This window comes from Gekko japonicus, unplaced genomic scaffold (assembly GCF_001447785.1).
Source record: "Gekko japonicus isolate JY-2015 unplaced genomic scaffold, Gekko_japonicus_V1.1 scaffold698, whole genome shotgun sequence".
Classification (NCBI taxonomy): domain Eukaryota; kingdom Metazoa; phylum Chordata; class Lepidosauria; order Squamata; family Gekkonidae; genus Gekko; species Gekko japonicus.
In genome coordinates, this window is record NW_015168069.1 from 128,447 (window position 1) to 147,324 (window position 18,878).

Below are 18,878 nucleotides of genomic sequence, written 5' to 3' on the forward strand. Positions count from 1 at the left end.
TGCCAGTCACAGCTGCTGGCGAAACGTCAGGTCCCACAATGCCAAGACCACAGCCACACAACCCAGAAAATCTACAGCAGCAAATAAAAGCATGTTTATTCTTTCTGCCAACCCTCTTCAGTCATCTTCTGCTTCGGAGCTTATCTGTTTGTGAGTTGGATCAAAATCTCAACTAACCTCACTGCAGCCGAGCTCTGCCTCTCGGGGCCCAGACTTAAGAACATAAGAACATAAGAGATGCCAATGTTGGATCAGGCCAAAGGCCCATCCAGCCCAACACTCTGTATCACATAGTGGCCAGAAATCCCAGTGCCATCAGGAGGGGTCCACCAGTGGGGCCAGGACATTAGAAGCCATCCCACTGTTGACTCCCCCAAGCACCAAGAAGACAGAGCATCACTTGCCCCAGAGTCCCTATCTATACCTTGTGGCTAATAGCCACTGATGGACCTCTGCTCCATATGCTTATCTAATTCCCTTTTGAAGCCGTCCATGCTTGTAGCCACCACCACTTCCAGTGGCAGTGAATTCCAAGTGTTAATCACTCTTTGGGTGAAGAAGTACTTCCTTTTCTCCCTTCTAACCCGACCGCTCAGCAATTTCATGGAGTGCCCACGAGTTCTTGTATTGTGAGAAAGGGAGAAAAGTACCTCTTTCTCTACCTGCTCTTTCCCAAGCATAATCTTATAAACCTCAATCATGTCACCCCTCAGTCGTCGTTTCTCCAAGCTAAAGAGCCCTAAGCACTCCTTCCTGCATATCCTGTTTTGCCTGTAGTTATAAAGCTATCTGAAATGGTATCCTCTGGGCAAGATGGGCAGATTCATTGTCAATCTGCAAAATCTGTTTTGAAAGTAGAACCTTTTTAGATTTCTGCTTCGTCCCAGATTTCTACAACCCTAATCCTATTGCATTGCTTATTGGATGTTCCATCCTATTGATTAATGTAAGTTATGTCTAAACAGTATGATTTTATAGTGATATATAGTTTTATTGGGATTTTAATGTATATTTATTACGTTGTTAGCCGCCCTGAGCCGCCGTATGGCAGGGAGGGCAGGATATGTGTAAATAAATAAATAAATAAAATAAACAAAATAAACAGAATAAAATATAATAATATGTGTGGTTCTGTTTGCCTGCTGCAGGTTACACCGTCACCTCAGTGGTGTCCACGAAATGGAGGAGGATTTATGTTGCAGGAGCACCCAGATTCAACCACACGGGGAAAGTGATCATTTTTACGATGCACACTGACCGAAATCTCTCCATCCACCAGTCGCTGAAAGGGGAACAGGTAAAGGAGGAATGCAGCTGGTGGATTGGCCAAACACATTGTTTTATTTATTTCACAAAATATATATCCTGCCTTTTGGTGTGTAGTGGTGTAGCGGTTAGGAGTGCAGAATCTAATCTGGGAGAACTGGGATTGATTCCCCACTCCTCCACATGCAGCCAGGTGGGTGACCTTGGGTCAGTTACAAGTTCTCTCTAAGCTGTTCTCTCAGGAGCAGTTCTCCAGAGAGCTCTCTCAGCCCCACCTACCTCACAGGGTGTCTGTTTTAGGGAGGGGAAGGGAACTTGAGAGAACATGTGACTGACCCAAGGTCACCCACCTGGCTGCATGTAGTGGAGTGGGGAATCAAAGCCAGTTCTCCCAGATTAGAATTCACACTCCTGACCACTGGCTCTCCTTTTAGAAGAGGAAGCAGCAGCGATTATGCCCCTTGCCTTGCTGCTCTGCGCCCCCCCCCCCACTTATGCAGCTATTCATCTGCATTTATCCCATGACCCCAAGTATGAGAAGAGGCTGTGGGACCAGAGGGGAATGCAGGGAAGCACCCCCTTTCCATCCACAGAGCAGTAAGAGACAGACGGCTACTGCCATTGCTGAGGAGTAACGACTTCCATCAGTCGATGTTTGTGTTGTGTGAAGTCGTTCCTTCTGCTGGTCTTTAAGCCTGCTACCCGTCAGATTTGGGTTTTGCCCCTTGAGAAGGGAAGCTTGAGCCGGCCACGTGGGAATTAAACGGCAATTCCAGATTGCCCGGAGACCAGCGCAGACAGACACAATTTTGTCTGCACAGAAATGTCACCCGGGAAGCCAGCCAAAGATCCGTAGGCTGGTAGGCTGTCCGTTCCTTGGTGTGAGTACACGCGAACCCCATCATAAATAAATCAGTCCTTCTCGCTGTACACATTGAGCAATCAGAAGAAAGCAGCGTCAGAGAGCGAGGGAACGAGTATGACCCTTAATCTTCTAGGATCAAAGGTTTTAATCTGTTTGTTTTTTTCCGGGAGAGATGTCTAGACAATGGAGATGATAAATGGCTTCTTTTAGAAATTCCTGTCGTTCCAGATGCCACTCATTTCTTGGAGGCAGATGAAAGTATAGAAGCACAGGCCAGGCCTAACATCATTCCATATGCACATCTCCTCTCCCCCACCCCCAATTTCTGTCTCTTCCAGATCGGTGCCTATTTTGGAAGTGAGATTAGTTCTGCAGATGTTAATGGCGATGGAGTCACCGATGTTCTCTTGGTTGGAGCGCCCATGTACTTCGGCGAAGGGAGAGAGCGGGGAAAGGTGTACGTCTATGTTCTAAAAGAGGTAACTTGCTTGGTTTGGGGCTGCTGGTCAGGTGTTTCACACATGACGCTCAATGGGTGCGTTCAGATGGGGCGTTTCTGCTGGCATAAACTGCACCGGTTGGAACCGGTGCAGTTTCTGCCGGCATAAATGCGATCATACTCACCCTCCATTTTGCGGATCCCTCCGTTGGACGCCCGCTCACACGCTGTGGGCGTCGGCGTTTGTTGTTTTTTTTAAGCAGTTTGAGCATGCGCATAGGCAGCCATTCAGAGAATGGCGATTTTTGCGCATGCTCAAACCCCCCCATTACATTTAAACTTTAAAGGTAAGCACTTACCTTTAAAGTTTAAAGCCCAACCTGGCCTCCCTGTAGTCCCGGACTCCTCCGGGACGTTAAAGTCGGACTCCTCTGGGAAGTTAAACTAAGGGCTTTTTTTTTTTAAACAAACGCTCAGGGCGAAGCTTCGCCCGAGCGCATATCGCCTAGTTTAAAAAAAAAATGGCGGGGGAACGCCGGAAGCCTCAGGCTTCCAACGGAAGTGGCTGTACAACGTTGCACTCTGTTTACCACCACTTCGGACCTAGTGGCAGAGTGCAACGGTTTAAAGGGATTTACAACGGTTAGGGACGGGAGGCAGATGTTCGTCGTGTGAACGCCCGTAAGTACACCGGTTGGAACCGGCACCCTAACCGTTGTAAATCTCCTGTCTGAACGCACCCAATGTGCGGGGACTCCGCAGCCTGAGGAGTGCTTTGATTTGGAAACTTCTGGCACAAGCTTTGAGCCTTGCACATCCTCTTCCTCTCGGAGATGTGTACCAGACTGCACATTCTTGCAGGGGAAGATCCATGGCTTCCCACTCAGTTCCCTTTCACCCACAGCGGTGGTAGCAGCAGGGGTCATTTCCTGAGGGAGGGCACAGGAGCGGAGCTCCGGCAGTAAGGAGCCCAGGAGGTGGGCACATGCAACAAGCCCCGCCCCCTGCTCCCAGCAGCCCTCAGTCGGGTCTCGAGGAGCAAGAAGCAGCCAGGTAAGTTGCAGAGCCCCCCCCGGCCCGCCTTCAGGTACAAGCTCTCCCTCCTCTGTGAGGACAGATCTGCGTGTTCCCCTCCCCCCCAATAGCTAGCAATCCAAAACAGTCCAGTGGCGCCTGAGCAGTGGGTGTTGCCTTCTGACACACTTCCGGTGATGTCCGGGGGTGTGGCATATGCAAATGAGTTATGCTAATAAGTTATGCTAATGAGCTCCTGCTCCTCTTTTTCTACGAAATGACCCCTGGGTAGCAGCATGAGGGAACCTCTCTTCACAGTTGAACACGTGAAGCTGTAAGACAGGCGGATGCAACCTACAGATCCTCCTCAGTTTGAATCAGGACCACAGCAAGCGTAGAGAAGATTTGGGTGTTTTATCTGTATATTTAGATTAATGGATTGTTTTTATGCCTTGATGTAAAATGTAGTTCACCACTCTGAGCCCGCTTTGCGGGGAGAGTGGTATAAAAGTTTAAGCCCGTTTGATGTAGTGGTTAGGAGGGTGGACTCTAAGCAGGGAGAACCGGGTTTGATTCCTCACGCTTCCACATGCAGCTGCTGGTGTGACCTTGGGTCAGTCATGAGTTCTCTCAGCACTGTTCTCTCAAGAGCAGTCCTCGAGAGAGCTCTCTTAGCCCCACCTGCCTCACAGGGTGTCTGTTGTGGGGAAGGGAAGGGAAAGGAGATAGTAAGCCGCTCTGAGACTCCTTCGGGTAGTGAAGGGCGGGGTATAAATCGAATCACTTCTTCTTCTTCTCCTAATTAATAATAATAAAATAATGATAACAACAACAACCTTCTGAATGGCACTGTTTTTCCAACCTGAAACAGCCGGGGGCAGGACGTTGAGGAAACCCTGGTGTTCCTTGAGATATACGTCGGTTTCCCCAACAGACCAAACAGTGTGTCCCTGGTCTGTTTTAGAGGACACATGACCATCGGTGACAAGGATAGATAGGAAGCTGGATGAACTGGGTGGGAAAGCTCTGTTTTTCAGCCGCCATGTCCATGGAAGCGGCCAGCTCTCTTGCGTGCGCAGTGAACAGATCAGTAGCTCCCCCAGGAGAAGGTCTCCTCAGCACATGACCGTCTTCCAGAGGGCATCAAGCCCACGGGGACCATCTCCAGGAATGAAGTCCTTGGACTTCAGAGACAGCAGGGGCACGATAGCCCTTTCTCCTTCAGGAATCTGGAAGAACTAAAAATAAACCTTCTCTGGAAAAGGGGGAAAAACAATCTTCTCCTCATATTGGTCATCCTCGGTGGAGCCTGCGCAAGATTTAAGACCCTGGCACAGGAAGGGAAGCGGATTGCCTGTTGGCGAGGAAGCCGTAACCGTAGCTCCACCATTCCTCAGGCACTGAGTTTGTTCCTCGTGTGGCTTGGGAGGGGGGGGGAGATCTGCTGGAGCTCAACCAAGAATTCGGGGTGCAGCCCGAGGTCTCCTGGTCCCCCTCGCCCCCCTCACTCCCACCAGAGCTCTTTCTTGGTGAGCAGAGGGCTTTTTCGTGGCGAGCCGAGGTGGTTTGCCCTGGCCTGCCTAGCAGCCCTGGAAATCCTTGTCGGTCTCCCGTCCAAGGACTAATCGGGGGCTGACCCCACTTCGCTTCTGAAACGTGACGAGAGAGGCTGGGTCGTCCCAGTTAGGGGGGAGATGAGCCGAGGTGGCTTGCCTTTTGCCTGCTCGTCCTTAGTGCTCTCCCATCCAAGGACTTATCATGATCGACTTTGCTTCGCTTCAGGCCAAATTGGACTATTCAGGCTGCGGAGACGCCCCCTTGTTCCATTTGGCTACCGTTCCCTTCACATACTGCTTATCTCCCCTACCCCTCCAATATATTTAGAATCATAGAATCCTAGAGTTGGAAGGGGTCAGAGAGGCCATCTAGTCCAACCCCCTGCTCAATGCAGGATCAGCCTAGAGCAGTGGTGGCAAACCTATGGCACGGGTGCCAGAGGTGGCACTCAGAGCCCTCTCTGTGGGCACGCATACCATCGCCTCAGCCAGGCCCAGACCATCATTAAAGTGTCGAATTCTCTGCCAAATAATTTTAAGTAAATGAAAGCATTTGGGATTGCTTTCCTTACTTTGTCTGGATCATCTTAAGTTAATGTATGGGTTGTTTTTTCTAAAGTAAAACCTCCGTATTCAGGTTAAATTGCCGTGTTGGCACTTTGCGATAAATAAGTGGGTTTTGGGTCGCAGTTTGGGCACTCGGTCTCTAAAAGGTTTGCCATCACTGGCCTAGAGCATCCATGACAACTGTTTGTTCAGCCACTGCTCAAAGGCTGCCAGGGAGGGGGAGCTTACCACCTCCCCAGGTGGCTGATTCCCAGGGGTCATTTCGTAATACCTGGCTGCTTCTTGCTCTGACTGAGGGCTGCTGGGAGCAGGGGGTGGGGCTTGTTGCATGTGCCCGCCCCCTGGGCTCCTTACTGCCGGAGCTCCGCTCCTGTGTGCTCCCGCAGGAAATGACCCCTGCTGATTCCACTGTTGCACAACTCTGACTGTCAAAGAAGTTTTCTCTGAGATCCAGCCAGTACCTTCCCGCCCTGAATTTAAACCCATTCTTGCGAGTCCTCTCCTCTGCTGCCAAGAGGAACAGCTCCCTGCCCTCCTCTAAGCGGCAGCCCTTCAGATACTTCAAGAGAGCAATCGTGCCCCCACCTCCTCTTCTCCAGACTTAATATTCCCGAGTAAGAGCTGTGCCACAGTGGAATGGGCTACCTCCGGAGGTGGTGAGCTCCTCCTCCCTGGCAGTCTTTAAGCAGCGGCTGGACAAAGAGAAGAAGAAGAGAAGAGATTGGATTTATACCCCGCCCTTCACCCAAGGGAGTCTCAGAGCGGCTTACAAACTCTTTTCCCTTCCCCTCCCCACAACAGACACCCTGTGAGGTCGGTGGGGCTGAGAGAGCTCTTGACAGGAACTGCTCTTTTCAAGAACAGCTCTTATCAGAACTACGGCTTGCCAAAGGTCATCCAGCCAGGTGCCAGTGGAGGAGTGGGGAATCAAACCCGGTTCTCCCAGATTAGAGTCCGCGCACTTAACCACGGCACCAAACTGGCTCATCAAACCCTTGTCAGTGATGCTCTAGGCTGATCCTGCGCTGAACGGGTGTGTGTGTGTGTGGACTAGGTGGACCGGATGGCCCCTTCCGACTCTGTGATTCTATGATTCTGTGACTCTACTCGTAGCTTTTGCTTGGGAGCTTAGCTAGTGGTCAAATGGTGTGCCACGCGTGCCCGTTTTTCTTTCCGATCTATTTTCTTTCTTCATTTCTGTCTTTTCTCCCAAGGACCAATTTATGGCCAATGGGACCCTGGAAGACCTCCCCAGCTACCAGAACTCCCGCTTTGGTTCCTGCATCGCCTCCGTCCCAGACTTGAATCAGGACTCGTACAACGACATCGTTGTGGGCGCACCTTTGGAAGACGAGCACCAGGGAGCCATCTACGTCTTCCACGGCTACCAGGAAAACCTCCTACGGAAATATAAGCAGGTAGGGTTCATCTCTCAGCTGAAGACACAAAAGCAGAGGGAAAGTGTGTTCGTGCCTAGGGACCCGGGTTCCAGTAGTGGCATTCTCCAGTTAAAAGATCTCACAGAAACCTGTTTTGAAGAACCTGAAGTGCCAAACAGCTGTTGCTGGTTAAACAACAGAACGGCCTCAAATGACCCAGTGCTCTGGTTCCATAAGAAGCAATCTCTTTATTTATTTATTTTTGATGTTTCACATCCTTTTTTATTTCATTTATATAACAGATATAACAAACATACTGTCAGGCTTCCCCACAGCATCAATGAAGTACACTCTTGAAGGAAGGTTTTACTTTTATTTGAAGCTATAGGTGCATGTACAGGATCACTGTTAGGAATGAGTGGGGAGCAACGAGCATGGCAGGTTATAGTACATTCAAACAACTGAGGCCCAATTGCGGGAGTTCCCCCGCGCACCATCGGGCCTGGGAGCAAACGCTTCTAGGCGGCATAACATATCTCCTTCCCACGGTTCTTTGTGAGATCACCCAAGCAACTATCTAGCAGCAACCACCTGTGGCCTTGAGAGATATAGACGTTCCAACAGCTAAGCAATTAAGCGCATCAACAGGTCTACATATGAAAGCGAAAGCACTCAAGCGCATATATGGAAAACAGAAAAGAAATTTGGCAGCTTGCTGACACATACATACATGCACATAAAAGGGAGTTTACAGTTGCATCAATTTAGCCAATATCTTGGCTTTGTATCTTACTCTAGAATATCCTTATTATCCACCTTACTTTTATATTATACATTTTGATTAATATTTTAATCTATGATTCTCAGTTCTTTTCATTTCTGTTAGAGGTCCAGGAATTTTAGTTATTATTTTCTTCTAGCCAGTCATAAAATCTTGACCCTATGTTTCCAAAGTCGTCTTTGTTTCATAGATGGTATATGACTCCAGATAAGCTGGCTAAAATTTATCCTGAATTGTCAAATGATTGTTGGAAATGTCACAATAATGTTGGCTCATTCTTTCATATGTGGTGGACTTGTGAGAAAGTTAAAAAATGTTGGTCTTGGATACATGAACTGTTACATAAAATGTTGAAAATTATTGTGCCTTGTACACCAGAACTGTTTTTATTGAACATAATCCCAGAAAATTATAAAGCACAAGACTTTTATCTTACTATACATATTCTAATGGCAGCAAGGATCCTATATGCAAAATATTGGAGAGGAACTGAAGTTCCTACAAAAGAAGAAGTCATAGCCAAGATATTGGAAACTGCTGGGATGGGCAAACTGACTATGATCTTAAGAGGAAATACTTAAGAAGAGGCAATCTCATGCATATACATTTTCAGTGAATTAATTCATAATTTAAGCATGTACCATTTTGCACCCGGAAGAAAATGCTAGTATACCCCTACAACACTCAAGGAGGGGATGCAGATTTACCCCTCATACAATTTCCTGTCTCCGTTCTTTCTTACATATTCTCTGTGCACATAGATGCACAGAAATCCAGCGACAATTTAGAGACCAGCAAAACACGCACTTCCGTGAGTTCACTTCGTCAGATGCATGGCGTGTGCATCCATGAGCCCAATGCATTTGTATTAAAGGATGCAAACAACAGAAAGATGGTGGGGTGGGTGGAAGAGGCAACGAAGAGCAAGCAGTTTAGAGCAAGATCCCGTCGAAAGGGTAATCAGACTGGGTGAGGAGGACCACTCCTGATGGGTCAGAGTGGGATTAACATAAAATCAAATCTAGGAAAGTGCAGGATGGAACATCCATTCTGAGCAGCTGGATCGCTGCTTTGATTGGATCTTGTTTTAAACTGGCCTTTGTCTCTACACTCTGACCTTTCTGGTGTGAATATAGGTCCTTTCCGCACTTGGATCTCATCCCTGCTTTTATCAGAGTTCAACTCAGGACACAGTACCTTGCATTTATCCCTGGTTGTAACAGCATCTGTTTATCCCAGGACAAGTGTGGGGCGAAACCAGGGTGACCACAATGTAATGTGGAAACAAAAAAATACCCTGAGAGATAATTACAGGGGTGAACTTGAGTGTAGTGTAGAATGTAAGTTCAGTGACCGGGTTGAACCAGGATTTTTTTAAGGTCTAGTGCGGAAAGGACCATAAAGACATTGACCTAGCAGATGGATACTCCCAGGCATCTGATGAAGAGAGCTCTGGTTCATGAAAGCTCCTGATGTTTAGTCTTTTAAGTGGCCACCAGACTGCTACAGACACACAGGACTGCCCCACTGGTGTTTTCACCCCACATGCCTCAACGCCCCCGATGTCCTTTAGCTGCATGTTCATTGCGCGAGATATGCTCTTGGCGGAACGCTGACAGGTGCCTCCTCTGCCATTTTCCAGAGAATCGCAGCGGCCGACCTTTCTCCGGGATTGATGTATTTTGGGAGCAGCATCCACGGACAACTGGATCTAAATGAAGACAAGCTTATCGACCTGGCTGTGGGCTCTCTTGGAAATGCTGTGCTATTATGGTTGGTTGTGGTGCATTTGTGGGTGGACACGTTAACACGTGGTTGCGGAATCTGGTTGACCTTCTAATGAAGGTGTGAAAGAGGCTCAAGCTGAAATGTGGGGCTATCCTGGGAATGTTTGCACTGGAAGATGGTACGGGGAGTCTTTTGCAGCAGTGGGAGCCCAGAGTCCATTTGCGAGTGGACACATTAACATGTGGTTGTGGAATCTGGTTGATGCCCTAGTCTCATGAAGATGTGAAAGAGGCTCAAGCTAAAATGCGGAGCAATCCTGGGAATGTTTGCACTGGAAGATCGTACAGGGAGTCTTTTGCAGCAGTGGGAGCTGGGAGCCCAGGGCGGGAGATTGCCTGCTGTAGCGGGCAACCTGGTACCCCTAGGCTAACGCCAAGGAATTGGAACCAGTGTTCCCTCTAAGCTGTGGGTATGAGTGGCCACTCACGAACACAGGAAGCCCCACTCGGCAGCAGTCTGGAGCCGTGCAGGGTCTTGCACTGCCCGTTGCCCATTTCAAGGTTACGGTGGAGAAGACCAAAACAACCGTGATGTATTATGCCAAGGGAAAATATCCACAGACTTTATAAGTTCTTATTCACTGTCCAATGTACTAGGAGCAATTCAAACACCATAAACACCACGACGGACCGTGTCTATCCGTCTCGTTTCATTTTCAAACTTTGTCAAAGTGGGTAGCGTTGAAATTCCTATGTAATCAATTCATTTAACAAGCGCTCTGGCTACTTTTCATGGTTTTTGTTGTTGTTCAGTCGCACAGTCGAGTCCGACTCTTCGCGACCCCATGGACTTCTCATGGTAAGGTAAAGGTAAAGGTTCCCTTGCTCAAAAGCCAGTCGAATCCGACTCTAGGGTTGCGGTGCTCATCTCCGTTTCAAAGCCGAAGAGCCAGCGCTGTCCGAAGACGTTTCCGTGGTCATGTGGCCGGCATGACTAAACACCACATCTTCCCCAAACTTCACCTTCACCAGGCACCCTGCCCTGCCCAAATTTCCCAGCATGTGCTGAGGCAGTGTTGGGAACCCTAGGCATTACTCAAATGGATTTGAAGATTGTTACCATGAGTAGTAGCCAGAGTGCTCGTTAAATGAATTAATTACACCTTCCGCACAACACTACCCACTTTGACAAAGTTTGAAAACGAAACGAGACAGATACGCACGGTCCGTCGTGGTGTTTATGGCGTTTGAATTGCTCCTAGTAAATTGGACATTGAATAAAAACTTATGAAGTCTGTGGATATTTTTCTTTGGCATAATACATCACGGTTGTTTTGTTCTTCTCCGATCGTTCATCCCATGATCTCTCTCCCTGGTTTGCATCTCACAATCACAGCAGTTCTGTTCCGCTCAGGTTGTGAACTGCTCCACTTGGGGGAGGAAATTAGAGGGAACCAGGGCTATTTTGGGGCAGGAACGCACAGGAACGGAGTTCCGGCTGGCTCCCGAGTTGGCCACACCCAGCAGGAACTCATTAGCATAATAGGCCACACCCAACAGCAGAAACTCATTAGGATTGGCCACATTAGGGGTGTGTGGCCTAACATGCAAAGGAGTTCCTGCTACAAAAAAAGGCCCTGGGTTTTGACAACAAACGAGGTCAACAGAATAAGAAGCAAAAGGTGGGTGTGGCTGGATGACCACACTTCTGGCAACATGGGGGTGTGGCCTAATATGCTAATGTGCTGTGCTGTCAAGGGTGTGGCCTATTATGCTAATGCGTTCCTGCTGGGCTTTTTCTACAAAAAGAGCCCCGGAGGGAACATTGATAGAACCCCCTTTCAAACCATGGTGCTGTACTTTTGTAGCATCTGCTAGTCAAAAGAGGAAGGAGGGGACCCACCCCCCTTTGACTACTGAGAAAACTATGCCGGGGATTGTGGGACCCTTGTGGGCAAAAGCCACGTGGGACAGTGGACACAGGGGGGAGGGGGAGCAGAAGAGACTGAGCAAAGAAACTGCCGGGATCCAGCCTATGCAGCCTTTAGCCAATCCTTAGCCCTGGCTTAGGGCTGCGGTGGCTCAGAGGTTAAGACGCTGAGCTGCAGACCGGAAGGTCTGTAGTTCGGCAGTTCAAGACCCTCTAGTGCCGTGGGACGGAGTGAGCTCCCGTCTCTGGCCACAGCTCCTGCCAACAGAGCAGTTCGAAAGCAAGAAATTGCAAGTAGATATATAGGTACCGCTTCAATGGGAAGGGAACAGCATTCCGTGCGCCTTGGTGTCTATTCATGCCGGCCACATGACCACGGAAACGTCTTCGGACACCGCTGGCTCTTCGGCTTGGAAACGGAGATGAGCACCGCAACCCTAGAGTCGGACTCGACTGGCTTTCGAGCAAGGGAAACCTTTACCTTTACTAGCCCTGGCTTTAGGTCTTCCGACATTAGAGGTTAAAGGCAGGTAGTCACGGCAGGGTCTATATAGAGCCTCAAGGACTCATTCCTTGCTCAGCGGCTTCACGCCACACTCTGCGCTGGCAGATCCGGAGCAGTGGCCGCCCAGGCAATGTCCTTCTGGGTTGGCAAAGGACTTCAGCAGACTCGCTCTGCCTTCTCTCCATCAGGTCCCGCAGCGTGGTCCGCATCAGCGCCAACGTCCAGTTCGAGCCGCCCAAGATCAACATCTTCAACAAGGACTGCACCCGGAACGGAAAGGAGGCCACCTGCCTGTCTGCCCTGCTCTGCTTCACCGCAGTTTTCCTCTCGGCACACTTTCAGACAGCAAGCGTCGGTGAGTGGCCGCTTCCTGCCCTCTGGCTTGGGTTGCTCTTCATCCGCCCCAAGTTTTGGCTTGAATTTCTAACACAGCCCTTCACTGTAAACCCAGATGTTACGAGAAAGGTCTTATCCCTTGCGGAGGTAAAACATGTGGCACGGTTTGAGCTTCATCTCCGCAGCTCATAAGAGCTGTAGCTAAGTTTGTGCAGGGTGAGGTCCCGGATTTAAGTCTTGCCTTGGGTTGCCAGCTCCAGGTTGGGAAATTCCTGGATATTTAGGAATGGTGAAGTTTGGGGCGGGCAGGGACAGAAGAAGAAGAAGAAGAAGAAGAAGAAGAAGAAGAAGAAGAAGAAGAAGAAGAAGAAGAAGAAGAAGAAGAAGAAGAAGAAGAAGAAGAAGAAGTTCCCCTCCCCACAACAGACACCCTGTGAGGCAGGCGGGGCTGAGAGAGCTCTTTCAAGGACTGCTCTTGAGAGAACAGCTCTGAGAGAACTTGTGACTGACTCATGGTTTCACCAGCATGTGGAGGAGTTGGAAATCAAACCTGGTTCTCCCAGATTAGAGTCTGCGCCCTTAACCACTACACCTAACTGGTGTATACTACTATACCAGTTTGGTGTAGGGGTTTGATTCCCCACTCCTCCACTTGCACCTGCTGATGTGACCTTGGGTCAGTCACAAGCTCTGGCACAGCTGTCCTTGAAAAAGAGCAGTTTGTGTCAGAGTTCTCTCAGCCCCACCCACCTCACAGGGTGTCTGTTGTGGGCAGGGGAAGGGAAAGGAGTTTGTAAGCCGCTCTGAGACACCTTTGGGTAGTGAAGGGCGGGGTATAAATCCAATCTCTTCTTCTTCTTCTCTTCTACACTACACTGTCTGAAACTTCCATTTTCTCCAGGGGAACTGATCTCTGAAGTCTGGAGATGAGTTATAATTCCCGGCAATCTCCGCCCCCGATGCAGTCTGGGGGTTCAATGCTGACCTACCTGGGTCCTAGTTGGGGACCACAACGACACTCTGCTAGCTCTCTGAGTGGGCCCCGGTCAGGCCCGTAGATGGGATTTTGTGGCTTTTGTGGCAGATCTTTTTTCCGGTGGGGCTGAAGGGCTCAGTGCAGAAAGAAAAGCCATATAGCCCATAGAAAGCTGTTGCCAGAATAGATCTCTAAATTGCAACCTGTCAGCCACTTTAGACGACAGTTCTCAGCTGCCGCAAGTTAATCACTTCTGCCAGCCTAAGCAACAATCCTGAGAACAAGCCGGCAGGTAGGGCTGATGACTTCTATAGTCAAGAAAGCTGATACTTAGGCAGAAAAACTCTCCTAGAGGAGACTAGTTTCTTGACCCAGAGTTAGAAGGGATCCTAGAGGTCACCTACTCCAACCCCCTTGCTCAGTGTGGGAATTAGTCAAGTACAGCATCCTACTCTGCTTAAATAAGTAAAACACCTTTTAAAAATGTTTTAAAATGATTGAAAAAAGCATTTACAGGAGAAATTCTTCTGGGGCTGTGATGTTAAGAAAGGGGGAAGAGCCCCCCAAAGCCCCACTGTAGCTATGGCCCTGGTCCTTTCTCTCATGCTCCACCCAGGAAAAGTAGTGAATCATCCTTTGGTGTTTTGATAACATAAGAACTTACAGGCTTCTCAAAAGCAACAGCAACAGTCTTATCTGCCTAGCAGGTGGGTGATGAAAGAGGCAGAATTCCAGGTGTGCAAAGAAAGAAGGGATCAGGGATGAGAACAGAGTGCTAGACTACTACATGGGAGAACTGAGTTTGATTCCCCACTCATGCCATGGGAGCTCTCTGGGTGACCTTGGGCCAGTCACCCACTCTCAGCCCAGCCTACCTCACAGGGTGGTTGTGAGGGTAAAATGGAGGAGAGAAGAATGATGTAAGGTGCTTTTGGTCCTCATTGGGGAGAAAGGCGGAGTCCAAATGAAATATATCAATAAATCATACTGTCCCCTGCCTTTGCAGTTTAGGCGACCCCATGGGAACCCAATGGGCAAGAGACGGGATTGTTTTTAATAATGCGAGTTCGGATCTTGAGATAGTTTTCATTTCTGGAATCAGATGTCACGTGGGGAAAGAATTTTGAACCAATCATCGATCGTTTTGGTGTAATGGAGGAGTGCGCGGATTCGAAGCTGGGAGAACCGGGTTTGATTCCCCACTCCTCCTCCACTTGCAGCTGGCTGGATGACCTTGGGCAAGCCATAGTTCTGATAAGAGCTGTGCTTGAAAAAGAGCCGTTTCTGTCAGAGCTCTCTCAGCCCCACCTACCTCACAGGGTGTCTGTTGTGGGGAGAGGAAGGGAAAGGAGTTTGTAAGCCGCTCTGAGACACCTTTGGGTAGTGAAGGGCAGGGTATAAATCTAAACTCTTCTTCTTCTTCTTCATTTCAGCACTGAATTACAATGTCACTCTTGATGGACGCCGGTATGTCCCACGTGCCCATCTGGATGAAAATGGAGACCGGCACGCCCACAAGGCAGCCATGTTGCTTGCGGGACAAGAACAGTGTGACCGGCTGGATTTCCACGTCATGGTAAGGGCTTCAGTTACTAGCAGTGGGGCTTCTTCTCTGTGGGCAACTTCGGTTTTGAATTCTGCAGTTAAGAGAGAACCATGGTGTCGAGACTGAACTAGATGACCTTTTCTAGGACACAGCGGATTACGTGAAGCCCGTGTCTTTCTCGGTGGACTACGCCCTGGACGGTCCTGACAGTGGCCCGGTGATGGATGACGGCTGGCCAACCTCACTGAAAGTCGTTGTGCGTAACAGTCATTACACCTGAGTAAAGGCAGTTCCAGCCTTGGAAACGGGGACTACGGGCTTTTCTAGGTGGAAGAGTTTGGTTCTCAGGGGCCAACACTGGCAACAAAGAAGGCCAAGAAGGGGGTGGTGGGAGTGGGGAATGGAGGGGGAAGGAGAAGAGGAAGGCGTGCCTGAGGCTTAGAGATCATCCAGGGCTTGCGTGGTATGAATGAAAGCACCACGTGTGGACAGTCCTTGAGTTTCACAGGTTATTTTGAGGAACCCAGATATAATGATGTTTTCTGCACACCACTGCGCTTGGCAGTGTCTTAGTGAGGAGGTGGTGAGCAATATCTTCCTTTAAAGGATGTTGCGTTGCAGTTGGGGGCGACCCGTCGATGTCTCAGGTGCACACTTTGGGGTGATGCTTTTGTATCACCTTCTCTGTCAAAACCAGGGACTCCAATCCCTTTTGAGAGCCAGTTTGGTGTAGTGGTTAAGTGCGCGGACTCTAATCTGGGAGAACCGGGTTTGATTCCCCACTCCTCCACATGCAGCTGCTGGATGACCTTGGGCAAGCCATAGCTCTGTCAGAGCTGTTCTCTCAAGGACAGTTCTCAAAAGATCTCTCTCAGCCCCACCCATCTCACAGGGTGTCTGCTGTGGGAAGGGGAAGGGAAAGGAGTTTGTAAGCCGCTCTGAGACTCCTTTGGGTAGTGAAGGGCGGGGGTATACATCCAATCTCTTCTTCTTCTTCTCCCTCTCCCTCTCCCCCACAGGTGCCTTTCTGGAACGGGTGTAATGAGGACGAACACTGCATCCCTAACTTAGTCCTTGATGCTAAAACTGACCTGCCAAGTGCCGTGTGAGTAGACCGTCCCAGTGCAACGGGGCATGATGCTGTTGAAAGAGAGGGATTTGGGAAAACAAATCGCAGTGAATGTGGTGGTGGAGGTGGTGGGGACTGGTTTCCAGGATCACAGCCTTTCTCCTTTTTTTGGAATTGGCATCAGATGAAGTTGGGCTGAGAAATTCCTGCAGGTTTGGGAGTGAATCGAAGGTTAGGATTGGGGAGGGGAGGGGTCTGTGGGGGCTATAATGCCATACAGCCCACCCTCCAAAGCAGCCATTTTTTCCCCAGGGGAACTGATTAAAGTGCTTCACAACCTGGGACCAGCGTTCCCTCTAAGCTAGCTCACATTTTTTTAGCCTCTGGCTCACACATTTTCTGTCTCCGCTCAGGAAGGAGGGCTCCAGAACGGACTGATTTATGCAGCAGCCAAATGGCTCGCTCAGAACTTTAATGCCAGGAGCTCTCAAAGTAGAATTTTTGCTCACAGGACTCCACACCTTAGCAGGGGTCATTTAGTAGAAAAAGAGGTGAAGGAGCTCATTAGCATAACTAATTAGCATAACTTGTTTGCATATGCCACGCCCTCTGACATCACCGGAAGTGTGTCAGAAGGCAACACCCACTGCTCAGGCTCCACTGGACTGTTTTGGATTGCTATCTATTGGGGGGGATGTGCAGATGTGCCCTCACAGAGGAGGGAGAGCTTGTCCCTGAAGGCGGGGGGGGGCTCTGCAACTTACCTGGCTGCTTCTTGCTCCTTGTGGCCTGACTGAGGGCTGCTGTGAGCAGGGGGCGGGGCTTGTTGCATGTGCCCACCCCTTGGGCTCTTTACTGCCGGAGCTCCACTCCTGTGCGCTCCTGTAGGAAATGACCCCTGCACCTTAGAGGGAGCATATTTGAAGGCCTGTCTCCTTCCATCTGTCCCTGTGCACTGACTACGTTCATCAAGGAGCCATCCTTTGGCTATCCCACAATTTAGGGTGGCCCATCTGGTACTTCCCGGAGGCAGGGCCTTTTCCGTCATGGCTCCGGCTCTGTGGGAGGGGCTCCTTGAAGAGGTGAGAGGAGCCCCCCCCCTGGAGATCTCCAGTAGGCACTGCAAAGCCTCCCTGTTTGACAGGGCTTTGGGGGAAGGTTGAATGGCAGGAAACTTTTAAGAGGGGGACCGAGATTTGGGGCTGGCTATTTTATCTTTGATTTTAACTGAAAATGTGTTAAAATGTTTTGGTAAGCTGCCTTGAACCACAAGGAAAGGCGGGAGATAAATGTTTTCATGAGTAAAGGTAAAGGTTCCCTTGCTCGAAAGCCAGTCGAGTCCGACTCTGGGGTTGCGGTGCTCATCTCCGTTTCAAAGCCGAAGAGCCAGCGCTGTCCGAAGACGTTTCTGTGGTCATGTGGCCGGCATGACTACACACCAAGGCGCACGGAACGCTGTTCCCTTCCTACCGAAGTGGTACCTATTTATCTACTTGCAATGTCTTGCTTTCGAACTGCTCGGTTGGCAGGAGCTGGGGCCAGAGACGGGAGCTCACTCCGTCATGCGGCACACTCGGGTCTCGAACTGCTGAACTACCGACCTTCCACAGCCTGCAGTTCAGCGTCTTAACCACTTGAGCCACCGCAGCTCCTTTTCATGAGTAAATGAATATAAATAAAAATCTCTGTCACTTGGAGATCAATTGTAATTCTGGGGCGAGTGCCAGGTTGGCAGCCCGAACAGACGGCCGTTCTCTTTTTAAAAACATGTTTTGATAAACTGAAGGATGGCCTTCTAAATGAACACACACACCCCAACACAGGCGCGCTCACACACACGCACGCACACACAGAGGGTTGTATTAGAAAGCTTAATGCCAGACTTGACTGCCCGTCCTCTCACATGAAGACAGATCAAGATGGGTAGCCATGTCAGTCTGTCCGGAGCAATAGAAAAGAACCAGAGTCCAGGAGCACCGGAAAGAGTAAAAAAAATTGGGGCAGGGGAGGAGCTTTCGTGAGTCACTGGCTCACTTCTTCAGATACGAAAAGAACAAGCGTCCAGGAGCACCTTAAAGACTAACACAATTTTGGGCAGGATGCAAGCTTTCGGAAGTCACGGCTCACTTCTTCAGATATGAAAAGAGCCAGAGTCCAGTGGCACCTTGAAGACTAACACAATTTGTGGCAGGATAGGAGCTTTCGTAAGTTACTGCTCACTTCTTCAGATACGAAAAGAACAAGTGTCCAGGAGCACCTTAAAGACTAACAAAATTTGGGGAAAGGGAGGAGTTACAAAAGCTCCTCCCCTGCCCCAAATGTTGTTAGTTTTTAAGGTCCCCCTGCACTCTTGCTCTTGTCTACTGCTACAGACAGACTCACAGGGCCACCCGTCTTGATCCATCTCCATGGAAGGCACCACATTTAGCCATGCAGAATGGAAATCCATCAACCTTGTGATATAAGGACAGACAGACTCCCATTCTAGCTGTATCTGAAGAAGTGAGCGGTGACTCACGAAAGCTCCTCCCCTGCCGCAAATTTTGTTAGCTTAGTCCTGGAATGTTTCAGTCCCAATACATAACAGTGCTCCTGGACGCTTGCTCTTTTCGTATCTGAAGAAGGGAGTGGTAACTCACGAAAGCTCCTTCCCTGCCCCAAATTTTGTTAGTCTTTGAGGTGCTCCTGGACTCTTCTTCTTTTCTACTTCCCTCCACATGTTGGAAGACCCAACATGAGAAGAATGGACTCAGTCAAGGAAGCCACAGCCTCCAGTTTACAAAACCTGAGAGCAAGGCTGTTCACGAGAGGCCGTTTTGGAGGTCATCCATTCATAGGTTTGGCCAGGGCTCTTTTTATAGAAAAAGCCCAGCAGGAACTCATTAGCATAATAGGCCACACCCAACAGCAGGAACTCATTAG

The 18,878-nt window shown here is 49.4% G+C and overlaps 1 protein-coding gene across 1 annotated transcript in view; it reads left to right on the forward strand.

Annotated features, from left to right (window-relative positions):
* The window catches only part of ITGA11 (integrin subunit alpha 11), a 164,405-nt gene that overhangs the window by 95,926 nt on the left and 49,601 nt on the right, over positions 1-18,878 (forward strand). Inside the window, exons 15-22 of the mRNA XM_015414591.1 lie at positions 1,149-1,297; positions 2,470-2,610; positions 6,922-7,125; positions 9,510-9,640; positions 12,218-12,384; positions 14,775-14,917; positions 15,033-15,143; positions 15,907-15,992. Coding sequence (XP_015270077.1) covers positions 1,149-1,297; positions 2,470-2,610; positions 6,922-7,125; positions 9,510-9,640; positions 12,218-12,384; positions 14,775-14,917; positions 15,033-15,143; positions 15,907-15,992 — 1,132 coding nt within the window. The remainder of the gene's footprint in view (positions 1-1,148; positions 1,298-2,469; positions 2,611-6,921; positions 7,126-9,509; positions 9,641-12,217; positions 12,385-14,774; positions 14,918-15,032; positions 15,144-15,906; positions 15,993-18,878) is intronic.